This window comes from Dipodomys merriami, unplaced genomic scaffold, assembly GCF_024711535.1.
Source record: "Dipodomys merriami isolate MVZ:Mamm:240054 unplaced genomic scaffold, mDipMer1.0.p SCAF_2, whole genome shotgun sequence".
NCBI lineage: Eukaryota > Metazoa > Chordata > Mammalia > Rodentia > Heteromyidae > Dipodomys > Dipodomys merriami.
Window position 1 is genome coordinate 79,515,318 of NW_027203381.1, and position 27,270 is coordinate 79,542,587.

General features: G+C 38.2%; 1 protein-coding gene across 8 annotated transcripts in view; it reads right to left on the reverse strand.

The window, feature by feature from the left end:
* Window positions 1-27,270, reverse strand: part of Gramd1c (GRAM domain containing 1C) — a 67,451-nt gene that overhangs the window by 23,172 nt on the left and 17,009 nt on the right. For 5 of the 8 annotated variants that reach the window (XM_070030206.1, XM_070030208.1, XM_070030207.1 and 2 more), the window contains 5 exons: window positions 22,828-22,931; window positions 22,162-22,257; window positions 19,655-19,735; window positions 7,598-7,716; window positions 3,821-3,953 (listed from right to left, as the gene is read on the reverse strand). In XM_070030206.1, the coding sequence (XP_069886307.1) occupies window positions 3,821-3,953; window positions 7,598-7,716; window positions 19,655-19,735; window positions 22,162-22,257; window positions 22,828-22,931 (533 nt within the window). Of the gene's footprint in view, window positions 1-3,820; window positions 3,954-7,597; window positions 7,717-11,172; window positions 11,489-19,654; window positions 19,736-22,161; window positions 22,258-22,827; window positions 22,932-27,270 lie in introns of those variants that run through there. The other 3 variants (XM_070030210.1, XM_070030211.1, XM_070030212.1) reach the window with 3 other exon arrangements.

Below are 27,270 nucleotides of genomic sequence, written 5' to 3' on the forward strand. Positions count from 1 at the left end.
CTGTAGCTTCACACTTACATTTCTCCTCTTATTGAAAATTAAATTATATTTTCTATTATAGAGGATACAAGTAGATACTCATGGAATTTAGCTGAGTTGTATTTCTTTGCATATTCTTCTGTATTTCACAAATTTCATAAAAAGTATTAATTTTATTATTTCAAAAGCATATTTTCATCTTGGGAAATAGTTATTCCTAATTTTTTTATCATTTCCAATCTTGCTGGAAGTTAAAATGAAACAAAGTGACAAACCAATATACTTATAATATACTAGGAAAAATGAAGGAATAAACTGACCAACAAGCTAAAAAGTCTGGACCTCCCTCCTATAGTAGGTGGCTAAAAGAATCTTTGAACTCTTGAATGCAAAAAGAGAGAGAGAGAGAGAAGAAAAGGAAAGAAAAAAGAAAACCTTGCCCAGAACTTGCATTCTGTAACCTAACATCTATACTGAACAACAATAAATATGAAATATGATTGATCTTTTTTAAAAAGATCAGTTTAAAAAAAAAAAAAACCACTGGGGCTGGGAAGGTGGCTCAGTGGTAGAGTGCTTGCCTTGCATGCATGAGGCCCTGGGTTTGATTCCTCAGCACCACATAAGCAAAAAGAAAAAAGCCGGACGTGGCGCTGTGGCTCAAGTGGTAGAGCGCTAGCCTTGAGCTGAAGAGCTGAGGGACAGCGCCCAGGCCCAGAGTTCAGGCCCCACGTCCGGACCCAAAAAAACAAAACAAAACAAAAAAAACACTATTGGGGCTGGGAAGGTGGCTCAGTGGTAGATTGCTTGCCTTGCATGCATGAGGCCCTGGGTTCGATTCCTCAGCACCACACCAGCAGAAGAAGCCAGAAGTGGCGCTGTGGTAGAGCACTAGCCTTGAGCTGAAGAGCTCAGGGACAGAGCCTCGGCCCAGAGTTCAGGCCCCTCAACCCACCAAAAACAAAAACACAAACAAACAAACAAACAAACAAAAACCCACTATCATTTCTATATATTCCATTCTCTTCTCTTTTTGGGGGGGGGGGTGGGGTGGCGGGGTGCTGTCCTAAATCTTGAACTCAGAGCCTGGGCTTTGTTTCTGACCTTTATTTCACTCGTTAGCACTCTACCACTTGAGCCACAGCTCCAATTCCAGCCTTTTTTTTTTTTTTTTTGTAGTTTAGTAGAGATAAGAATCTCTGGAACTTTCCTGCCTATGCTGGCTTCTAGCCACAATCCTCAGATCTCAGCCTCCTGATTAGCTAGATTACAGACTTACACTGCATTCTTTTTTTTTTTTTTTTTGGGTCAGGTCGTGGGGCCTGAACTCTGGGCCTGGGCGCTGTCCCTCAGTTCTTCAGCTCAAGGCTAGAGCTCTACCACTTGAGCCACAGCGCCACTCCCGGCTTTTTCCTTTTTGCTTATGTGGTGCTGAGGAATCGAACCCAGGGTCTCATGCATGCAAGGCAAGCGCTCTACCACTGAGCCACCTTCCCAGCCCACACAACATTCTTTAGTGAGAGAAAATGTGGCTTCCTTTAGGGACAAAACTAGAGGCAAGAACTAACATGTTAACTATTCCAAGAGGAGGTACTGAGGAAGACATTAGAGACAAAAAGACTCACAGAGAGGTTAGCAGTTCTATGCACCCAGTCCTCAAAAACTAGACTTTTGTAAAAGGATAAGCTGGCTATAAAAAAAAAAGTCTCCTATCTTGTTACCTACATCCAACTGAATAGCTTCTTCATCTCAATGAGAATATATAGGGGCTAATACCTAGAATCATAATTCTTGCACTAGTAATAAGTCTTTTTTTTTTTTTTTTTTTGGGTCCAGTTGTGGGGCCTGAACTCTGGGCCTGGGCTCTGTCCCTCAGCTCTTCAGCTCAAGGCTAGCGCTCTACCACTTGAGCCACAGCGCCACTTCCGGCTTTTTTCTTTTTGCTTATGTGGTGCTGAGGAATCGAACCCAGGGCCTCGAGCATGCAAGGCAAGCGCTCTACCACTGAGCCACCTTCCCAGCCCCAGTAATAAGTCTTTAAGTATCTGTAGTTGCAAAAATTTTGCAAGACATCCACACGCACAACACCAGGCCAAGGTAGACACATGATAGATGTTGGTTGTCTAAGATGAGTGGCTCTCATATAAATGTATTCTCATTCATGGTGTTCCCCACATTTACTCAGAGAGATTCTGGAAGCCCTCTGAGGAAGGTAGGAAAGGACTACTGCTCACCACATGCAGGCTCACTCACTTTCAATGACAACAGCCTATGGATTTTCAAAACTGAATGTGTGCTACAGCTGGTTTTAAGAATTTTCATACATAATACTTTATTTCACTTTTATTTTAGAAACCCTACAAGCTAGTATCTTTGCTTTATAGTTGAGAAAACAAAGGCAAAGTTGAACTAATTAGCTTATGTAAGGTCATACAGTTAAAAAATGGCAGAGTAAAGGACAGAGTCCAAGTACTACTCTAAACTTTTAAATTCAGGTATGACCCCAAACCTGCAGCCCCAGTCACAGAGTGAAAACTCAGTAGTGGAAGCACTTAGCTCTCAAAGGGTCTGTATCAAGACAATGGTCCACCAAGAAAATCAGTGTGGGCAGAACATGTACAAAATGCAGACACTTAGGATAGTGATCTGTCAGAGAGAAAAGAAGCCATTAAAGATCACTGGTCAGTTAAAAAAGATCATGTAGAGGTTCTCAATGGCAGATTGGACAAACTAAGCGATAATAATAATCATAATAGTCATCATAATAAATGTGAGTCATTTGTGTTCACAGCACAACTGAAGTGGAGGCTGAAGAACCTCAAGCTTATGGGCAGGATCTAAACAGTGCTCAAGGTCATCATAGAGATTTCAAGACCATGCTGGGTGCTAGTGGCTCACATCTGTGACCCTAGCTACTCAGGAAGCTGAGATCTGAGGATCAAGGTTCAAAGTCCGGGCTGGAAAATACAGAGACTCTTATCTCCAACCAACCAGCAGAAAACCAGAAGTGGAGCTATACCCCTAAGTGGTAGAACATCAGCCTTGAGCAAAAAAGCTCAAGGACAACACCAGGCCCTGAGTTCAAACCCCAAGACTAACTAATAATAATAAAAATAATAATAACACATGGTGGTGGGGGGTGGTTAGATAGAGAGGGAGAGAGAGAAAGTGAGAAAGAGAATTCAAGAGTTATATGCTGAATCTAGGTCTCATCCCCACCCCCAAAATGGAAAAGAAGAATGACTCCAATTGAAGTTTAGAAACAAATATACTTGAGGGGGGTGAAGGGAGGGTGGGAAGGGATGGGAAGGGGAAACAAAGGAGGAGGCTACAATGCTTGATAAGAAATGTACTCATTATTTTGCCCATGTAATTGTAACCCCTCTGTACAATATTTTCACAATAAAAAAAGAAAAAAAAGAAAAATACCAAAACAAACAAACAAACAAACAAATATGCTTGAAAAATAATTGAAGGTAGAAACTGACCACCACTTAGCTAAAAAGTCCAAAGGTTAACCGGACCCACCTCCTATAGCAGGAACACTGATTATTACTGGGCCTGCTGCTCACTGGCTCTGAATCCCATTGAAGACAGATTCTTCCCACCACTCACAGTACTCATCCAGAAGAAAATTCTTCTAACTACACAATTTTACGTCCTGTTATATTTTGTTTGTTTGTTTCCCACCAAACCTCTGCTTAAAATGCTTGAAAAATAAAGTGGCAACCTAACATCTGGAGTTTTAAAACATTCTGTAGGATATTTGATTACTTTAACTTATATTACGATTAATACACGACAACATCAGTTGTACTTTAAAGGGATAACATATACTAACTCCTTTTGATGAATTTCCATCTAGTGATTCTGTTTCCAAAACTCGACTAATTGATTCCTGTGTAAAACTGATGGCTTTGGGTAATTTTTCTTCTCTTTCCCCATAGTCATCCACACTGCTTCTTGCTGGACTTCTGTAAGAAACACATCATGATAAAGCTATAAGGTGGTTTCCACACAAATAACTGACTCAAAGACCTTTTCCATAACAAATCACCTTGATGACCAACACATTATTATAATGTAACAAATAAGCCTCTACTTACAATAAGGTTATTCATCTAAATCGCATGCTAATTGATTTCATTGCTGAAAACAAAACTGATAGACTTAGATGAGAGTCTATAAACGTGAGAAACCATTAAAGATGAGCAAAGTACAACCAGTCACAATAGCTAATCACATGAATGCTGGGTAAGTTTTAGTTGTAGATAAACATGAAGCTTCCAAGGTGCAAGGGGAGATGTTTGTGTCGACACCACTGGACACCAGAAGGCAGTTTTACATCTCCTTCCCTTCAGCTGGGTCCTAGCTGAGGACATAGTACCTCCCAGAGGTGAAGCAACCTGCTGTCTGAGCACAGAACCCATCCATCAGTCCTGCCTCCTACGCACTCTCCCCAGCTCTAAGAGCAGGTACAGGAAACAGCTTTCAAATAACCACAGTGCCCAATACGTGTGCTAGCCTCTACTTGCTTTTTATCTGGAAGGAAAAGGAGATCTATTCAATACAAATGAACACAGCATAATCTGATTTCCTGGGATCTACTTTATAGGCAATTCACATTCCCATACAACTATTGCTATGAGTACTTAAAGCTCTTCTAAAATAAAGAAGCAGCCTGAAGTCTTACATAATATTATTCCAAGGGGGAAAAAAGTTAAACAGGATATCAACTTAATTTTACTGTGCCTAAATGATATTTGGGTCTCCAAGGCACTCTTGGCTGGGCAGAATGGCAGGGTATTTGAAAGAGCTAAACCAGAAAAATGAATCTTAGGGACTCACCCACCAGCTGACTGTCAATACTTTAGGATTTTCAGGATGGAGGTGTGAAATATATATATATATAGAGAGGAAAAGACGAAAGAGAGAATGAACGAGAAGAAGGAATATGGAAAGCTGAAGAAATAAACATTTAAAACAGACATTGTTCTTGCAGACATTGGAAGAATGAGACATGGAGCAGAACTGGGAATATGGATTTTCTTGCATCAGGTTTCCTTGGATAACACTCCATCTCCAGAAGAAGAAAATAACAGTTTTCCAGATGACCTTGAAAGTGATCTCTATTGATCACAAGAGGGCATGAAGTGATTTGTCAAAAATATGCATTGCTAGCTGGGCACCAGTGGCTCATACCTGTAATCCTAGCTACTCAGAAGGCTGACATCTGAGGATTGCAGTTCAAAGCCAGCCCAATCAGGAAAGTCCATGAGACTCTTATCTCCTATAAGCCACCAGAAAACAGGAAGTGGTGCTGTGGCCCAAGTAGTAGAACACTATCCTTGAGCTGAAGAGCTGAGGGACAGTGCCCAGGCCCAGAATTCAAGCCCCATGACTTAAAAAAAAAAAAAAAAGGGGGGGCTGGGAAGTTGGCTCAGTGGTAGAGCGCTTGCCTTGCATGCCTGAGGCCCAGGGTTCGATTCCTCAGCACCATATAAGCAAAAAGAAAAAAAAAGCCAGAAGTGGCGCTGTGGCTCAAGTGGTAGAGTGCTAGCCTTGAGCTGAAGAGCTGAGGGACAACACTCAGGCCCAGACTTCAGGCCCCACAACTGGACCAAAAAAAAAAAAAAAAAAAAAAAAATATATATATATATATATATATATATATATATATATATATATATATATTACTTCCTGCTTCAAAGACTTGATGCTTTTTTAAACTGCCAGAGACTTTGAAGGTCATGTAATCCAACTGTGACATTTTATAAGTGAGTAGACAGAGTGTAAAAGGTTAAATTTGCCTGAGTCCTCTCAACTCATAAGGTAGCCCAGACTACAATCCACTCTGACTTACCACAGTCTACTCTGACTTAACACAACTCAAGGCTTTTTTGCATTGATCAGCTGCTTTCCTTCCCAGCTCTATACTTGAGACTAGGAAATTCTGTATAGAGAACAGGACAATGGAAAATTTTGACATTACAGAATACAAATAAAATATGCATGTGCAATCATGTACAACAGACTATAAAATATTGATGGTAAGCTGAAAAAAATATAGATAAGATCAGCAGAACTAGAAAATTACCTAGGTGAATAAAACTTCTGAACATGCATTAAGACCCAAAATATTTCCACTATAAGATTTATTAGCTATAGATTAAATAAAATCATAGTTTCAATAGGATATAGTTCACATACTATAAAATTCACCTCATTTGAAGTAGAAAAGAATGCAGTTGTTTATTGTTGAGGTTAGTCAACTATCACCCCTATTTGGGAACTTTTTAATTTTAGAACAGTTTCATCACTCCACACTCACCTAAAAGAACCTCACCTGGACCCATTAGCAGTCATTCCCATTCTCCCTTCCTCCCATCTCCTGACAACCACTAATGTACTTTATGGATTTACCAATTCTGGACTCCATTACACATACATGACATCATATAATATATGGTATTTTGTTACTGGCTTCTTTCCCTTAGCATGCCATTTGCTATGAATTTTTAATGTATCACCTTTAGATGTCTTTACTTCTAAGTCCTCAATTACTAATGGGCAAAGTACACTTTTACTTGTATAGGTTAATGAAAGTGGTTGGGTATCAGCCTTACTTGTATTGGTGGTACTAGAAATTGAATCATTGAGCTACATCCCCAGCCCAAGTGCCAACCATATTCTAGCACTATGCTGGGGGATCTTTGAAGAAAAGCCATACTATTCGAGTATCCCTCAAAAACACCTACCATTGGGCTGGGAAGGTGGCTCAGTGGTAGAGTGCTTGCCTTGCATGCATGAGGCCCTGGGTTCGATTCCTCAGCACCACAAAAGCAAAAAGAAAAAAGCCGGAAGTGGTGCTGTGGCTCAAGTGGTAGAGCACTAGCCTTGAGCTGAAGAGGTGAGGGACAGCGCCCAGGCCCAGAGTTCAGGCCCCACGACCGGACCCCCCAAAAAAAAAAAAAAAAAAACACCTACCATTGGCTTTATTGTCATCAAAAGTCTCTTGAGATTTCACCAGGCACTTCTCCAGATCCTTAAAAAAAAAAAAAGGCTCTTGTGCCAGGTGCTGGTGGCTCACGCCTATAACCCTAGCTACTCAGGAGACTGAGATTTGAGAATCACAGTTTGAAGCCAGCCCAGGCTAGAAAGGTCCTGGAACTCTTATCTCCAATTCACCACCAGAAAACCAGAAGTGGAGCTGTGGCTCAAAGTGGTAGAGTGCTAGCCTTGAGCACAAAAGCTCACTGAAGCAAAATATAAGGTTTTCTAATGTCCCACTCACTTGTCATTCCCTTCACCCCATTTCACCACAGACAACAACAGGAAAATTGCACCCAACAAAAAAATAAATGGATATTCAGACTTAGAACATCTAAAACAATGTCACTCTAATGGTTACTAAGTCTTTGACATTTCCGGGCCAGGTACCTTACAGTGGCTGATGCCTGTAATCCTACCTACTCTAGAGCTAGCGATGAGGCTGAAGCATAAATACAAAACTATCTAAAAATTACTAAAGTGCCTGCCTAGGAAGCCTGAGATCCTAAATTTAAACATCAATACTTCAATCAATCCTTCAATCTTGACATTTGAAAACATTTCATACCTTGGCTGCACATTCTCTTCAATGGACAGTGACAAGTTTTCCATCTCTTCAGCATTTAAGCCCAGCTCAGTGCCATAGTTCTGCTGAAGCAGCTGCCAGAACTCCTGTCTGGTCAGGCTCTAAAAAGATATAACATGATTTTAAGTATTGGAAAATGGGTATGATAATATAACATAGTGATTCCAGTGATGAATCCTGAAGTATTCATAAAATGGCCCATGGCACAGATCTGAGAGGTAGGACACTCGTAGTTGTGTTTTGTTTTACTTTTTCAGAACTCCATTTTCTGTATCTACAAAATGGCTTCCATTTGATAGGAGAAACAGACAAAAATCACATTTTTGCTGTTGGTGGTGCTATTGCTGGTAGTTCTATGTTCCCCAAGGTGGTCTTGTATTCCTCCTACCTCAGCCTCCTGAGTAGCTAGGATTATAGGTGCATGCCACCTGGCAAGTGATGGTTTTTTTTTAACCTGTGTACCTTGCTGCTGTTTGCAGGAAAGTAAACACATTCAAATATTTCCCTTTTACACAATGATTTATTCATCGTTTCTAACAATTACTGACCTGAAGTCTAACCAGCCTACCATGAGCACTGTTATCACCATTCAGATTCCTAAAAGTCAGCTCAGAATGCATCCTTTTAATTCACAGTGTAGCTAAATATGTTAACCATATTTAAAAGCTTTACGTACAAGTAAATTTTAAATTATATTATCTTAAAATATAATACAAAAATAGAGCCTGGCTGTTGGAAAATTACATTGGATTTACTTCTTTCTTTCTTTTTTCTTCTTTTTTTGCCTTGATCATGGTCTGAACTCAAGGACTTGAGGTTGCTCAGTGCTTTCTGGGTTGGCATTCTACCACTTGAGCCACACTTTTAGCCAGTCTTTTTTGTTTGTTTGGTTTTTTTTTTTAACTAGCTATGATTACAGAAGTGAGCCACTGACATCTGGCTCCTTTGATTACTTTTAATAAAGTCCAGCTTGGCCGGGCGCCGGTGGCTCATGCCTGTAATCCTAGCTACTCAGGAGGCTGAGATCTGAGGATCACAGTTCAAAGCCAGCATGATCAGGAAAGTCCATGAAACTCTTACCGCCAATAAACCACTAGAAAAACCGGAAGTGGCGCTGTGGCTCAAGAGGTAGAGTGCTCGCCTTGAGCTGAAGAGCTGAGGGACAGTGCCCAAGCCCAGAGTTCAAGCCCCATGACCGACAAAAAATAAAAAATAAATAAAGTCCAGCTTGTTCTTGCTTTGTAGGTAGCATAGCAGTGTTAAAATTGCCACAACAAAGTCACACATTACATAGCAAAACAAAATTAAAACAATCATATGATGATAACCAACAATCTGATTCGTAAAAAGCATCATAGTCAAATGCATGATTAAGCAAAGTACAGGGAGGCACCAAGATACTTGAGGTAATTATAGACAAGATTCTTCATTCATTCAGATATTTAGAATTCATTCAGATCTTGAGTATCAAATATGTGTCATTGCATTAGATGCTAAGGGGTATAAAATGATGACTAAATTAAGCTCTTGACTTTGCTTTTTGTATATTTGAAGACACATACAATACTCTTAAATTAAACATGACAAGTTAAGCCAGGCACTGGTAGCCCATGCTACCTAGCTACTCTAGAGGCTGAAATACGAGAATCACAGCACAAAGCCAGCCAGGTGGTAAAGTCCTGAGACTTCAATAATCCCCAGAAAACTGGAAGTGGTGCTGAGGCTCAAAGTGATAAAGCACTAGCCTTGAGCAGAAAAGCTCCAAGATAGTGCCTAGGCCTAGAGTTGAAGCCCCACAATGAAAAAACAAACATGAAAACCTGGTGATTTTCTAGTAAAGTGCTGGTAGACTCAACACGGTATCAAAGTCTATAGAGAGAAAAAGTTTCTGTGGAGTAATATTATCAGATAAAGTTCAAAATGAAGTTTTTCAGCAGAAATGAAGGAAAGACATGCTGGGGAGCAGGAGAATTAAGAAAAGTTAGGGAAAGGAGAAAAACAATATATAAATATACAGCAATATTTGTCTGTAAATGAGTTAATAGTTTATCAGCACAACTGAAGTAAACAAAAATTAAGTTGAGAAATGCTAGTCATATATATGGATTTAAGGGGGCCAAAATTCATCCCTAATATTTCTTATGATAAATACTACCTCTTTAAATTGACACGATTTCCTTTTCCTTTCCTGGTCTTTCTTTTCTCTGTCAGGTAGCTATGGTATCTTGTTTGTTACACTATGCTAGATGACCTTCATTACATTTCATGGAGCCTCAAAATGCTTGTGAAGAAAATACCCTCACTTCAGGCCATCAGTTCTCTACAGAAAGAGTTGATGAAAATTCAGACACTATTAACAGTATTTTATAACATCAAAAATACCCAAATAGTTACCTGAAATAAAGCTATCCAGGTTATGTAAAAATGGCAAGGCTGTTCACTTTGAGCTGAACTATATTTACCTAGAGTAGCAATCTCAGGCTAATCACCTCTCCTGGGAGATAATAGATGTCTAATAAATGTTCTAGTATTTAGTATTTAAATTGAACCCCCTTTTTTGTGGGCAAAGTGATTTGAAGCATAGCATCCAGGGAAGAACATAAGAAGACCATGCTTTTGGACCTTGAGGAAAATCTCAACAGATTTCTACTGTTAAGGATTATTTTTGAATTATTTTTCCACAATAATAGCTAATATTAATTAGCTAGTCAACAATATCTTTCAAATATTTTAATGCCATAAAAGGATTACTAGCTTTATAAAAAAAAAACAGACATTATTTCAATATATTTGTTTAAAATTAAGCTTTCCAAAACTTTTGTGAGATGATACATACTTCTAAAGACAGACTAGGGGCTGGGAAGGTAGCTCAGCGGAAGAGTGCTTGCCTTGCAAGCATGAGGCCCTTGGTTCGATTCCTCAGCACCACATAAACAGAAAAAGCTGGAAGTGGCACTGTGGCTCCAGTGGTAGAGAGCTAGCCTTGAGCTGAAGAGATAAGGGACAGCTCAGACCCAGAGTTCAGGCCCCATGATCGGCAAAAAAAAAAAAAAGACAGACTAAAGCAAACAACTAAATCAATGGCAAACACACAACTAGCTTCCTAACAGAAGAAATTAAGCTATGAGCAAAATACTATCAACATCTAATGCTATCTTATTTGACTACATAAATATATGGTTTCCAAGTTTTTTTTGTTCTGTTTTTTTTTTTTACTAAATACTATTAGGAAGTTAAGAACAAGGTACTTTCAATATACTTTTTCATCCATTAATTAAATACAAACATATAACATGTTAAATGGAGAGCAAAATAAAACTCTTTAATCTGATACATTGTACATTTGCTCATTTGTTTTTTAAAAAGGACTTTTTTCTACACAAAGAGTTGTCATAAAATGTACTTATTTATATAATGCTGCACCTGGGAACATTAAAACATGCCCAACCTATATTCTCATTTTTTCCAATAATCAACAGAACCACCCTGCGTGAGTAACCTTTAAAAACAAACAACAAAAAAAGGGACCTATATTTAAATAAAAGCTGATCACCTACCTGAATACAAAGGAAACTCTCCAGGGTTCAGCCCACACAGTAGTTTAGTAGTTTGGATGAACCAAGCAGTAATCAGATAAGGCTCAAAAGTCGGCAGATCAATTTCTGTCCCAGAAAGCTTTGTATTCTAAGTATGCTTCAGTCTCCATCCACAGCAGAGCCACAAATATTAAATGACAACTATACAAAATCACTGTTTCAATTTCCTAGTTTTGTTAGGAGACGCTTTTCTATATGAAAGCCAATTTCTCTTTCAGTTTAAAGCACGGTATTTCTTACTTCCTGGTTTGCAGTACCAGCAGCACTCTTACCAAGGCTTCAGTCAGAATACAGAATTGGAAGTTACACCTTGCTCTACAGGTTCCTAAGCCACGCCCACTAAAGAGGGTAGGTAAACAAGGTTTTATTAAAGGGACAGCTCCTAATTTGTTTCGTTGTACACACAGATTATTGACAAGATGCAAATGGAAATATCTTTCTTATACTCAAAATAATTACTCTCAATTGGAAAATGAGCTTTGTGAGAGTTTAACCTTCTCTATGATAGAGTACTCTCAATTCAGTTCTGGCAAGGTTTCTTGTTCATATACCACTTCAATACCAAAGTAGCATTCCCACCAGACTCTAGCCTGTGTGACAATCACAAAATCGACCTTGTGAGTATTGAAAATGGAATGTTGGGAAATACCTAGAAGAGTCAGCTGTTCAGGTAGAGCAATTCCAAAGTCTAAGGTGACATTTCTGATTTTAGTTCATTCAAAAGAATTGTCTGGTAGGGATTTGAAACATAATAAACAGTACAAGGAATTTTATCTCCCAAGTCCAATTTATTCCACAGAAGAATGAAGTGCTTCCTTCTAAATGAAAAATGAAAATTCATCCCACTAATTTTAGTGAAGTGTATAGACAGGTCAAATATTACTTGATGAACTACAAGTAACCACCTTTTGGGACAGTTGTTAAAATGTAATTATTTATATGGTGACATGATGAGAGAAACTAGAATGACACTAGAAAATTCCACTTCCTGAATGAAGAAAACATATTATGGATGCCAGCTTCCACGGTGAAGAAAAACAAACAACTAGTGTTTTTAGCCTATTATACTAAGTCCTCACAGGTTCAAACTACATATCTATATACTTATTTTAGTATGTTGACCAAATAACTATTAGGTATATAGAATATATATACTATAATTGATATTCATCTACCCCTTATGCTAACTATAAAAAATCCTATGGCTAAGCAAACTATTTGCTTTAAAGAGAAGAGCTAAATTTATTAGGCTTAATAGGGAAACTAGGAACCTCAAATTGAGCCTCAAGAAAGCCTGAAAAACAAATGATAAGTAGAGGAGTTACTAGCCAAAGAGATGAGGGAAATACCAGACAGGTGAGAGGAAAGGCCAGAAAGAATGATGTCTTGGAAAGTAAGGCAAGGAAGTATACAAGGTGTCAATTAGGGCTGAGAGATCAGGTGAGATACACCTGTGATGAGCACATAGGACAAACACCAGCATTCAGAGCAGTGAGGCGGCTGGCAAGGCAGCTCATCATGACTTGAGTATGTATGTTATGGGGGAATGAGAGGAGCAAGTCAAAAGAGGAGCAGCCAGGTCATGAAGAGTCTTATATACTATACTAAATAATGTGGACTTTACAATGTCGAAATATAAGGTCATTGAGAAGTTTCATACAAGCAGGGTGCCAGTGGCTCACACTGTAATCCTGGCTACTCAGTGGCTGAGATCTGAAGATTGCAGTTAGAAGCCAGCCCGAGCAAGAAATCTGAGACTCTTACCTCCAATTAACCAACAATTAAAAAAAAAATCTGAAGTCAAACTGTGGCTCAAGTGGTAGGAACATCAGCCTAGAGCAAAATAGCTAAGTGACAGGTCCTGGGCCCTGAGTTCAAGACTCCATACAGGTACACACACACACACACTCACATAAAAAAGTAACAAGTTGTTACTTTTTTATGTGAGTGTGTGTGTGTGTGTGTGTGTGTGTGTGTGTGTGTGTGTGTAATCCTAGATACTCAAGAGCCTGAGATCTGAGGATCACCGTTCAAAGCCAGTTGAGGCAGAAAAGTCCATGAGACACTCATCTCCAATAAACTACTCAGAAAAATGCAGAAGAGGTACTGTGGCTCAAATGGTAGCATGCTAGCCTTGAGCAAAAGAAGGTCAGGGACAGCACCTAGGCCCTGTGTTCAGGCCCTAGGACTGGGACATACACACACAGTACTAAGGTTTAACTCAGGGAATGGTTGCTATCTTTTTTTGATCGCACTGTTGATCTTTTTCATTTAAGACTACCACTTCACTTCCACCTTTTTGCTAGCTAACTGGAGGTAAGAGTTTCACAGACTTTCTGACCATGTTAATCCTCAGATCTCAGCCTTTTACAACAACCTTTAAAAACATGGCCACAATTTCAAGACAGAATAGACTGTTGAGACTGTTGTGATGGCTCAAGCTAGGGATGAAGATAAAGTAGACATCACTAGCAAAGAAGAGGTGACCATCAAGGAAATGTCACATTTCTTGCCTAGATGACTGGGTTGAGGTGGGTATGGTTCACTGACCCAGGAGAATAGGTGGAGGAATTCTGCAATTCAAAAAAGTGAAAAAGAAGGAAGGAATATAGGAACACAACTATTTCTACCCTGCCAAGCTATTATGTAGTAAATGGTTCTTTCTTTGTTGTTGTTGTTTTGGGGGTGGTTTTATTTATGATATGATTGAATGTTGCATTACTTCTAGAACACTTCTAGAATACCAAGTAAACAAAAATACTAATCATTGCCCAGTGCCATAAGAAGGAACAAAGCTTAATCAGACCAAGCTTCTCATCTAGATGAGAAGACTAGGTGAAAAGGCCTCAGGAGGTGACTTGAATGTTACAAACTGAATGCTATCTGGAGAAAAGCCAGTGCTGCTGTCAGTGGCCTAGATTTAGGCTCAGAGACTGACCTAAACAAGACACACATACAAACTACATAGACCCACAAACCTAGAAAAATTCTAACATACATAGCAGCTTATATCTCTCAGAAAACCTCCATTTTATCCCCCAGAAATTTATTGCTCAGAAAATTGTGCGATAAGCATAGGATATGAGCAAAGACAGTTTTCAGGACCAGCTAGCTGGAGCCTGATTCACCTCTGTCCCATCTCTGTACATTCTTTACTGATCAAGGTCTGCCTCTGTTACCCTCCTTTTCTGTCCTAAATGTTCCACTCCCCCTTCAGATCAACATGTTCTCTTTTGGTATACAGGAATATAATCAATCACATTGTAAACATTTTTTTCCTTAACACACTTGACAAGCAGGGCCTCTCTGTGTCACCCATCTGTTCAGCGATTCTCAAAACAGATGCTGAAAGGACATATTATAATTTGGAGACCATGGACCTTATATATTTAGAAAGGGTCCCCTGGTCACCTCACTGCTGGATCTAACAAGACATGCTCCTCCATCTGTCCTGTGGGAATAAACCTGTGTCTTGATGCCTTCACATTGTGAATGAATATAGAATGCTACGCTTTTAGGCCCTAGACTTAAATATGCATCCTCTGAATGATCTCACTTCCCTGAACCCACATCACTGGCTAGAAACCACTATTACCTAATTGAGAGAAACATAGTATAAAAGTACACTTTTATTCGGTGCACATTCTGCCTACATCCATAATAGTAATCTTACACACACTGACAGTTATGTAAGTATAGGAATGGAAACGCTGAACTTTGGGAGGGTTTTGTTTTGGTTTTGATTTTGTTTTTTTGCCAGTCCTGGGGCTTGAATTCTAGGCCTGGACGCTGTCCCTGAGCCTGTTTGTACTCAAGGCTAGCACTCTACCACTTGAGCCACAGCACCACTTCAAAACTTTTCTGAGTAGTTTATTACAGATAAGAGTTTCTTGGGACTTTTCTGTCCAGGCTGGTTTAGAACCAGATCCTTAGATCTCAGCCTCCTGAGTAGCTGGAATTACGGCATGAGCCACTGGTGCCCTGCTTTAATTGAGCTTTAACAACAGCAAAAAAATCCATAATTTTTAACCCTCAATATCCCTAATAATCTTAGTAATATTTTTCTTAGTAATTCAAGTATATGCCATTTGTTTTATATACTGTCTCAAGAGAGTAATTCAATTCTCAGTACAGATAGATGGTTAAAGAAATTAGAGTTGGCTGGGAATGTGGCCTATTAAGCCCTAGGTTTAATTCCTCAGTACAACATAAACAGAAAAAGCCAGAAGTGGCACTGTGGCTCAAGTGGTAGAGTGCTAGCCTTGAGCAAAAGAAGCTTGAAGACAGTGCTCAAGCCCTGAGTTCATGCCCAAGGACTGGCAAAAAAAAAAAAAGAGAGAGAGATTGAGAGTTAAATATCTATTGAATTTAGGGTAAACCCTGAATGGTTCTGAAAAAAACACTATATTTTCTCCCATCCTTTGTTTCTCAGGCAAAGAAAATTTGAACTCTTTTTAATTAAGTGCACTAATTATTTAAAAGTCTAAATCATTGTAATTCTGTTAAGTATTCAAAAGTGACTTACACGTATAATGCCAGCTACTAGGGAAACACTAGGTTGGGAGGCTCATGGTTTGAGGCCAGCGTAGGCATAAAGATGAGATTTTATCTGAAAACTGGCTGGAGTGTGACTCAATTGGTGGAGTGCCTGCCTAGCAAGCTCAAGGTCTTGAGTTCAAACCCCAGTACTGGGGAAGATAAATGATTTATTGAGCATCTGCAGCATGTAATACATCATTCATTATCCCAGCTGGCATACTTGGGTGAATAAAGGAACATAGTTAATTTTTACTATGATGGAGGCATAGACCCAGACCTTCCTCGACTATACTGAGGAAACAGCGATGACAAACAAGCTATATGGTAAACACTGAGCTTAAAGAAATGTAATTGTAATGAATGTTATAAAGGAGAAATGCAAATAAAGGACTGAGCCTAGCTTCAGATTCATTAAGGAGTATCAGTTAGAACAAGAGATGGGAATGATTATTACAAGTTCCAGGCAGAAAGAACATGTTTGAAGACCTAATGGTGTGCGGTGCTCATGCATATACACACACACACACACACACACACACACACACACACACACACACACACACACACACACACACACACACACACACAAGCACACACACAAAAGTATAGCCTTTAAGAAGAAAAGATATTGAAACATCTGATACATGGCTGAAGTGAGCCAAGATTTTGTGATTCCCTATATATAATTTTGTATTTTAATTTCAAAGACAATAGATATTAAATAGAAAGCTAAAGTAAGTCACCCTGGCACCATAAAAAAGTTATAAAATAAAGAATAACAAAAACAGATCTCAGACATTTTTTTAAAATTATGACTTTGGCTGTAGTATTGTTCAAGGTTGGACAAACTGTTTCTGCAAAGGACCATATAGTAAATATAGGCTTTGTGAGCCATATGGTTTTCTGTTGCAGATACTCAACTCGGCTGCTATAGTGTGAAAACAAACAAATGAGCATGGCTGTGTTCCAATAAAACTTTATTTTGGGGTGCCAAAATTAGAATTTCATATAATTGACAAATGTCACGAAATGTTATTCTTTTTGATGAGTATGGGGATTTTTTTTAAGCCATTTAAAAATGTAAAATCATTCTCATGTGCAGACCATACATACACAGGAGGCAGGACTGGCTGGCTCGGGGAGGGTTGCTGTGTTGGCTTAAACTAAGCAAAAGAGTTGAAGATATGTTAGGAAAGGACCATGGCCTTATCTCCAGCCAGTACATTATATGACTTGGAAAGCATGGATTATATCTAAGACTGGTGCTGCCCTGTCCTTTAGGCCCACAAATTCCTGATAACTCAATATGCTGGCTCTAAGTGTTCAGCCGTGCTAGGCGCAAAGACTGTCAACTAAGCTGAAGAGCTATAAATGACTTCCCAAGTGATCATACTGACAGCTAAACACATGTCTAGATATTGAAGACAAGACTTATGTTACACCAAGTCACATACTGAAAATACACCATCCTTTCGGAAGTAGTACATCAAAAGAGTTTTACAAATGAAAAAAAAAAGGTTCATTTAAAAACATTAGTTTCCAAAGGCCTTACCATGGCTCCAGCTTGCTCCCTGTGGATTTTAATGGAGAAATAAATAAAATGTTCGCACACACAGTGATTCTTGTAACAGCCATTTGTAATAGTTAATCAAATAATCCTCCTTCTAAATTAATGCATTGTTTTTAAGGCCACCTCATGCAAGAAGTAAACAGACGTTAAACATATGTATTTTTACTTGCAGATTCCCTAATTGCAAGTAAACATGGACTTAGCCTATTCTGAACTGAAAGTCTCTAAAATATTTTGTAGATATTTAAGATAAACAGTATATTGTTCAAATTACATGGTTTGCTTGACCTTGTGTAATTACAAAATTCTACCAAATCAAGCAATCTAAGCAATGGTGGTTTTATCACTCTAAAACAACTAGGAAGAAAATGGGGTTTATATAATTATAGGTGGTATCACCACTACAATAAGCACCAAGCATCATACCTGTCATCTCTAATGTCATAACCAGGAGTTGCCATCATTGTTAGACATTTCAGTTTGTTCTATAAAATACAACAGTTCTTTGAAGATCACTAGAAAAATTCAACAAAGGTACTTTTCCACCCTTCTACAGTGGGTGTTCTTTTATTTTTATAAATTTTAATTAAAAATTATTAAGCAGAGGGTTACAGTTATATAAGTCAGGCAGGGTACATTTCCTTTTGGACAATGTCTGCCCTTCCCTCAATCTCTCCCAGTTTTTCCCAGCTGTATATTCGTTTCCAACATGTGTCTAGTGAGTACCATTGCTGCATTTGTTTAACCTCTGTCCCTCCAATTCTGTGCCTTTCCTTACAGTGAATTTTCTACTCTCTCTTTCTACTCAATTCTCCTCTCTCTCCTCACTTCTCTTTCTCTCATCCTCTCTCACTCTTCTCTCTTTTCTCTCTTTCCTCCCCCATCCCTCCTCTTTCCCCCCTCCCTCCCCCCTCATTTCTCTCTGGATAAAACCAGAAACTTGTACAAGCCAAGTAAGTGCTCTACCACTGAATATTTACTTCCTTCCCCAGACAAATTCTACGATCTTTAAGATTCCAAGTAGGATAGATTAGCATTTAACACATGTGTATGATTAAACCTGTTTTTGTCTTATTACGGAAAAGGGTTCTCATTCGGCTTATTAAAACAAGTATAATGTTCACTTGGAACAGAATTTCACTTACAATGTTAAAGGCAACCAAATGTCACAAAGATTTGAAAGGTACAAGTACTAGACATTGGTACACCACACATGTCAAGAACAGAGATGACAGCAGGATCTCTGGAACTATTCATCTTATAAGATATTCATCATATAAGGTATTCCAACTTGCTCGCATGTGGGAGTGTAAGTGTAATTTCAGGAGGACAGTGTACAACTGACCCAGTGTATTCAGACCCAGTGTATAACTCAACAGGTTGTTACAGCCATCTTTTGTTAGGTCCTCCCCTCCCAACACTTTCTTTTTCTCTCTCCTCTCTCCTTTTCTTCCTATGCTGGAGACTGAATCTAGGCCCTTGCACAAGGAAGACAAACCCTCTGTCACCAACCAACACCTTTAGGTCATGAGCTATTTTTATCCACAAGAATAAGTAAATATTCTATGCTTTCCATCCTTCCTTCCTTCCTTCTTCCCAATCATCTTTTCTTTTTTCCTTTTTTCCTTCTTTAAAACAAACCACCACCATAACTGCTAATCTTAGGACATTTTCATCAATCCTCAAACTGAATCTAATAGCAGTCATTCACCATGATGCCATCCCTCTGGCGATAACAACTTCTGATTTCTATGAATTTACCTAACCTGGACATTTCTCTTTTTTTTCCTTTTATTGTAAAGATGCTGTACAGAGAGGTTATGGTTACATGAGTAAGGCAATGAGTACAGTTTTGTTTTCATTTAACTCATTAAAGTATTTTCTAATTTCCCTGTGGTTTCTTCACTGTGAATTGTTGTCATCATTTATTTTGTGTCTCCTTTTTCTTCCTTACTGCCTTCTCTGTGTAAAATATCTTTTTTCTAGTGTACCATTTTAATCCCTTTAATGTCTCCTCTACTATATTTTAAGTTATTTTCTTGGTGATTACATTAAGGATTACTATTAACACATTAACTTCTAACTATAGGAACTAGAGGTATAGATAAGTGGTAGAACACTTTGCTCAGCATGCCAGTAGCCCTAGGTTCAAATCCCAAGTACCAAAACACAAAACAAAACAAAACAAAAACAACTTAAACAACTTCTAACTATGAATCATCTTTTACTTGAAGTTTCTGCTTGAAATTCAAATAGTCTTGTTAAAATTTTATTCAGAAAAATAAAAAGGAACTCTTCACAACTTCTACTTAGGAAAAATGAGGAAGGTCTTACCTTAGATAGTAAAACATTCTGCCACAACCTAAATATACTGAGGTAACTTCTATCCCTGGCACCAAAAGATGTAAAGAAAAACTGCAAAGAAAAATGACAGGAAAAGTTTAGTGTCAAGTGAATAGAAAGTATCTATCATGGAGGCCTGCAGGGACTTGCTCTGGCCAAAACCAACTAGGGGTTCCTACTCTCTGTCTATTTTATATGCTATTTTTACAGGAAAAGAGGTAAATTGTTATATGAACAAGGTGTCTTTGTAAATCCTATCTCATAACAATTAGTACCTTACAACAAAGTACAACTTTGTCAGTATTTATTGAAGAAAGGGATTGAAAGAGTCAGCTATTTATGTTCATCACAGGATGGTCAATTAAATCTAAATTTTATGAACAAGACAGAAATTTTCTTTTATGTCAAAGTTTGCAATAGTATGTAAAATTCTTGCCATTTGAGTCAGGCATATATAAAGAACAAAAAAAGTGGCCTTTTCAAGGAGGATGTGTTTTGATTATCTTAAATTATATTATCTTTTCAAAATCTTTAAAAAAAACAAAACAAAACTTCAAAGCCGGGCACCGGTGGCTTATGCCTGTAATCCTAGCTACTCAGAAGGCTGAGATCTGAGGATCAGGGTCTGAAGCCACCCTAGAAAGATCCATGAGATATTTATTCTCCAATTAACCACCAAAAAGCCACAAGTAGAGCTGTACTTCAAGTGGTAAAGTAACAGTCCTATGCAAAAAAGCCAAGGAAGGCTGGGTGCTGGTGGCTCACACCTGTAATCCTAGCTACTCAGGAGGCTGAGATCTGAGGATCTCGTTCAAAGCCAGCCCAGGCAGGAAAGACCGTGAGACTCCTATCTACAATAAACCACCAGAAAACCGGAAGTGGCGCTGTAGCTCAAGTGGTAGAGCACTCGCCTTGAGCTGAAGAGCTGAGGGACAGCACTCAGGCCCCAGAGTTCAAGACCCACGACCGACAAAAAAAAAAAAAAAAAAGCCAAGGAAGAGTGCTTAAGTTCAAGCTGCAGTACTGCCGCACTAGAAGATTTGAGCATTAAAATAAACAGAAATAGTAATAGGTTTTAATTCATTGAACAAAAATAAGCCATAATGTCACAGTACTATAAATAATTAAATGTAAAGTTTCATGAAAATGATATGTTTATATGGTTTCAAAACATGTTACAACATAATGTTCATTATTACAAAGGAAAATCGTCTTTATACCTAAGTGTGGTGAATATAGCCTTAATCAACCAATGGAAATAATGATTATCAATAGTACAAATTGAAATTATATAATACCTAACAAAATTAATAGAAAATTATGGAGAATTATTTCCACATATTTCCTCCAAAACTATATACCTGCCATTTAACTATAAGAAAACACTGGACAAATACAAGTAGCGGATATCCCATCCTTCAAAATACTATGTATAGTCTTTAAAAGTGTCAAGCTGGGAAGGTGGCTCAGTGGTAGAGTGCTTGCTTTGAATGCATGAGACCCTGGGTTCAATTCCTCAGCACCACATAAACAGAAAAAGCTGGCAGTGGCGCTGTGGCTCAAGGTAGAGCTCTGCCCTTGAGCTGAAGAGCTGAGGGACAGTGCCCAGACTCAGAGTTCAGGCCCTACAACCAACCAAAAAAAAAAAAAAAAAAAAAGAAGTCGTGCAAATGGATTTCAATTCAACATGTTAATTTATGAGTATAATTTGTGGTGGCAAGGAGGAGGATGAGGCAGGAGGATCATGAATTCAAGACCAGCCTGGACTACACCTTTAGAGAGATGGGGTAGGACAATGGAAGAGGTGGCACTTGCATACTTTAGACACTTGCATACTCATGTTCATTGTTGCACAATTCATCATAGCTAAGTTATAAGGACAGCCCAGATGCCCTATAGTGGATAAGTGGATCAAGAAAAAAAATATGTATATATATTGCCTAAAGTATGGTATAAAAAAGGGAGAATTCTAGTGGTGCAACTTCTTTGAACAACTAAATTACAGGTTTAAGCTGAAACATGTATTGGAGGGGTGCAGGGGAGACAGATGATTAGAGAGAGGAAGAGTGTGCAAATACAGTCAGAATACTCCGTGTACATATGTGAAAATGGAACCAGGTAACTTGAGAAGATGGGTATTATTGGGAGAGATGGGCAAGAATGGGGAAGGAGATAATATTGATCTAGGTGAATTATACCTATAAACTGGCAGGTTGAATTAGTAAGCTAATGCTTACTCTATCTCTTACAGTAAAGAAAGGGAAAATGTAGGTAAATGCTTTTTAACAAAACTATTAAAGTACAAAAGGGAATCAGCAATCACTTAAATTTAGTCACCCAAAACTAAACATACAGAAATCTTGTAATCAAATGCACTGTGTCTCCAAAAACACTCCTAATTCAAAGAACAGCTGCCTATAATCCTGGTCCTGACTATCAGCAGGGGACAAAGTTTCTTCACATTATGTGAGATGGCAAAGGTTAGCCAAGTTTCTCACCTTTTCACCCTCTGCAATGATCTGGATAGCATTTGGGATGAGTCGAGCAGTCTTCTCCTTGGTCATAAAGGTTATATTCTTTAAAGCAATAGAAATCTAAACATACAAAAGAGTGAATATTATACATGATACTTCCAGAAGTGTAAGCACTACAAAACACCAAGTATTACATTAATCTAAAGAACATTCAGTTGAAAAATCTGCAGGGTTTAATAAACACATGCTGTGCTTTCTGAAGAACCAAGGGCAGCAGTCACAACTTCTTCCCTTTGGAATTCTTCCCCATCAACTCCTCTATCCAACATTAGGGCACGGTGTGAAGAGACATACTCAGTGTTCTAGTTCTAAATGAATACATACACACACTAGCAAATCCAGTCTTGCAAATAAGGTATGGTTTTGGTAGAAAACAAATATACATTCAATCTTTTTTCACCCTGAACACTTTCTCTTACTGTATTAAAGAAGTACAAATGGAGCTCTAACATTTCTAACATTTGTTAGAAAAATTTTATTACATAATTCTACCAACATGATGTAAATACATTTACATAAGAACACAGACGCACATATATATGCGTATGAATTTACTTTGGAATCATCTATGCATATTTCTACCTAGGCAATCACTTGTAGCAACAAGACAAATGCAAAAATATATCTTACTGTAGTTTCCCATGTAAAGATGTTGCTATAGAAACACAACCAGTTTTCTGAAAGGTACAGTCGTCCCTGAAGCAAAATGTCCCTCTGAAGAGCACACGAATAATCTACATACACAAAGAAAGAGCAGTTCATTCAAAATCACAGCAGCTAAATAAACTTAATGCTCCTTCAAAATGTGGAAAGTCACCCTTGCTTGTTCACTATTCATTTGTTCATTCATTTCTTCATTCCTTCATACTTTGGACACCATATGTAGTAGTTAATTTTCTTGTGAACTAGGATTCCCAGGAATTTCTGCATACTATGGGACAGTGTACAGGGAGACAGGCAAATAATTGTAATAATAATAATAATAATAAATACAAAGATAAGTATAATAACAGCCAAAAATAGAGAAAGCTATAGAAGTTTGTACAGAGAGCTGTGTAGTGGGCAAGGGGAGGGTGCAGAGAGTAAATTATCAAAAATGATTGCCCTGAAAAAAAAAGTGTTCCTTAAAGTCTAAAGATCAATAAAAATCAGGATCATCAGGGAACAGTACCCACAAAGGCCCTATGGTAGAAAGAAACATAAAACCCTTAAGCAATTAAATGATAATTGATGAACCTTTGGGTTAGAGAAGCTACAGAAACTAGATCCTATAAAGTTTCACAGGCCATGGTAGAATAGAGTCTATGAGAACACAAAGATGAACTTTCAATAGAAGGGATATGATTACATGTGTATTATTGAATGCCAGTTTACTCACACTTAAGATAGACTTTCCATAAGTCAGTTGGGAAGTTCATGGGAAAGTTGATGGTGGCTCAGAACAGAAGTAGACAATATTAGAAGAAAAAGGTAATGAGATTAAGAGATATTTATGAGATGGTGATTGATGAGATGTTGGACAAAGATCAGACAGTGCCCAAAGATGACTAGGAAAATTGTGTACATTTAACTCAGTCTCAAAACGGATCCTCCTCATCTCAGCACCAAAAATCTAACAAAATCCAGTCTTCAGTTTAAAAAGAAAAAACAGTCTTCAGTATACATCCCTGCCTACCAACAAGTTCATACTATGCCTCTAAGATGAAGATCTGGCTTTGTGGCTAATGGAAACTCTACTACGAAATTAATGATAGAATACAAAGAGCTGCTTTAGGTAATTTAAGTTGCCAAATTTAAAAATTCTATAAAGTAATTTGCAATTTTAGAAAAAAAATCTAACACCTCAAAATATTAGAATTTAGTTCACAAAATTTCTAAATACTAAAAATTGAGCCAAGTCATCTTTCACAATGCTTCCTTCAGTAAAAACAAAACTGAGATGGAATGGAACAAAAAAAATCCTAGTAAATCATTAAGCAGATTAAGTTACTCATTTATAAATATGAATCTCCAAACAGACAGTAGATTAAAGGCTACCTGTGGTGTCATGCACATTTTATCATTTAAGCCACATTTTATCATTCCAGTGCTTCTCAGACTTCCAAACAGCAACATATGTTATTGAAACAGAATGGAAGAGCCCTGACCCAGTTCCCATCCGGCAGGTCTGAGGTAAGGTCAACAATCTGCCTGCTTAACAGGCTCTCTGGCAGTGCCCATCTGTAGGTCACACTGCATGTGTCCATAGTAACTGTGTGAAAAGCTAGAGTGCCCACCTGGAATGTTTTAACTAAAGATTATTTGATAGATATCACCAACTATTTCAGTAGTTTAAAAAAGCAGATTAGTAAAATATGTATTGTAATAACTGTATGCCTCAGGACAACTGATTTTTTTAATGGCATAGAGAATATATCCTATGTCAGAAATGGAAACATTTTTATTAGCATCTATCAACAGCACAGGGGTTTTCGTTGTGATAATTCCATAGCTGCGTACAGGGTACTTTAAACAACATCACCCCTCTATTATATTAATCTGTCCATCCTTGCCTCAGCTTTTTCAAATAGTGTTTAATGCATTTCATTGTGCTATCTTCATATACATATATTGTATTAATTTCATTCATATACATATCATATATATCCTCTTTACTCTCCCCCCATAACTCAATCCTTTCCTTACTCCTGATCAACTGTCCCGACTCGCAGGACTTCAACGAGGGCAATGAACCTAAGTGAGAAGGAATGAAGGGACAAGAGACACGAAGAATGACAGCAAGACAAGGATTCTGATCAAGCTGCCAATTTTTATTTTTCACACAGGGGTATTTATATGCTTGGAATAAGGAAGCTTTTTCATTGGCCGAAGCAGCTATAGGATGTTTGCTTAGGGCAAGGTGAAAAGGTGGTCTTTAGTAGCTACCTGGTGTTTGTTTGGGGCAGGATGAAAAGACCCGATTCTGTAAACAGCCTCAAGATGTTCCAGTAAGATAGTCAAGCCTATCATGCAGAGACACTCCCTTTTGGCTCCCAACAATCAACTATCAGATTCACATCCCATCATCATCATCATCATCATCATCACTTTAGGTCTAGATTACACATATGAACAAAAATATGGTATGCTTAGCTTTTTGAGGTTGGCTTATCCTGCTTAGCATGATAATTTTGGTTCAGAACATTTTCTTTAAAAAGCCGCTTCGGTCACCTTTGATGCATGCATTTATACCAACTACTATCTATTATTATCTGATCAATTTTGGCCAAACTGAACAATCCCCAAGTTATCAAGATTTGCTTTGGTAAGTCTTGACAAGAAAGTGCTATGGGAACACTGAAGAAGACAGAACCACACAACAGTAAGCTTCTACAGCTGATAGTACGGACACACACAAATAGATAAGTTGTGCTTTTGGCTAATCAAAGAACTTAGACATAATGTCCACAAAGGAAATGACAAATAATTAAGAAAATACATTTTAAAAAAACAACCAATGTTAGCAAATACATATTCTTGGAGAGTCTAATTATGCTGACAATGCTTTTTGAACAAAAAGATTCTTGGAAGATCATTTTTAGGATTGCTTTCAGACTTAGTATTTGTTATAAAAGATTCTATCTATCCATCTATCTATCCACCCATCTTGCTTTTACCTTAGGAACAAATATTAACTGAAAAAAAAGCAAAACCTAACTTTCCTGGTAGAGAAAAGGAAAAATAGGCCCTCACCTGATTTTCCTTAGAGCATCTTCTTTAGATAAACTATAAATTCTTTCTCTGCTCCTTTGTAGATATATGTGAATCTTTTAAAAGCTGATTAGGCTTCTTGCCAGTTTTTCAACCCAGGAATGTTTCCTGGAGGAACTGGCAGCTACCTCCTTGGAAGGAGATCTCCAAGAGATAGAGCTCTATCTCCAACTTTCTGTTGAGAAGATAGGAACTAATTCCAGTGAGATCTGCTGCAATTTGTAAAACTATCTCTTCTTATGAAGAGTTCTTTTTGCCTTTGGATTAGGTCAACTAGCCATCTCCAAAGGTTCCCATAATCACTAGGTAAATTTGGAATTAATGTGACAGATGATGATGCCAATCTTCTTAGTTGAGGCCTGGTTATTTACGGGAGGTTGGGGGGAGGGGGGTAGTACAGGGGTATGTGCTGATCCTGGGGCTTGAACTCAGGACCTGGCCACTGTCCCTGAACTTGTTTGTTCAAAGCTAGCACTCCACTCTACCACTTGAGCCACAGTTCTACTTCCAGCTTTTTTGTTAAATTAGCTAGAGATAAGAGTCTCATAGAGTTTCTTGCCTGGGATAGCTTGAAACCTCAATCCCTAGATCTCAGCCTCTTAAGTGGCTAGGATTACAGATCTGAGCCACAGTATACCCAGTTTTGTTATCATTACTTTAGAACCTTTTGTAGAGAGTTGTATCTACTTGCTTGTGTAGCAGGAAGAGAGGTTTCTTTCTGGCTTTGTAATCTCTTAGGGATTGCCTGGTGTTTGTTTGTTTGCTTGTCTGTTGTGAGACAAGTTCTCACTAGGTAGGCTCAGGCTGGCCTCGAATTCCCAGTCTCTCTGCCTCAGATCCTGCGGGCTGGATCACACATATATGACACCATACCTAGTTCACAGTCTGGTTTAATATTTAATCAATAACCAAATTGTTTTTTTTCTTCTCTTCTGCCTTGTAGACAGGTGTTCTGAATTAGTCATAGATTTCATATTTCATCCTACTTCCCAAAATATTATCTACCTTGTACACTCACAGAATGTGAGAACTGAAGAAGAGAAAAAAAAAAAGAAAAACATTTTGAGCAATGACGTTTCTGGAAAAAAAATAATATGGTCTTTCAAGCTGAAATGCCTTAAAAGGGATAAACAAATTTAGCAGTATGTAAATTATTTTAGTTGCAAAAACAGTATATACAACTTATGGTCCAAGTTGGAAGGGATACTAGACATGTGTTTATTTCCCTTTCCTTCAAAATTCTTTTGGTATGACAGAGAAGACATGCAAGAGATTAAATTTGTAACAGTGCCGATGGGTGTGCAAAAGAATGGGTTTGTTAGC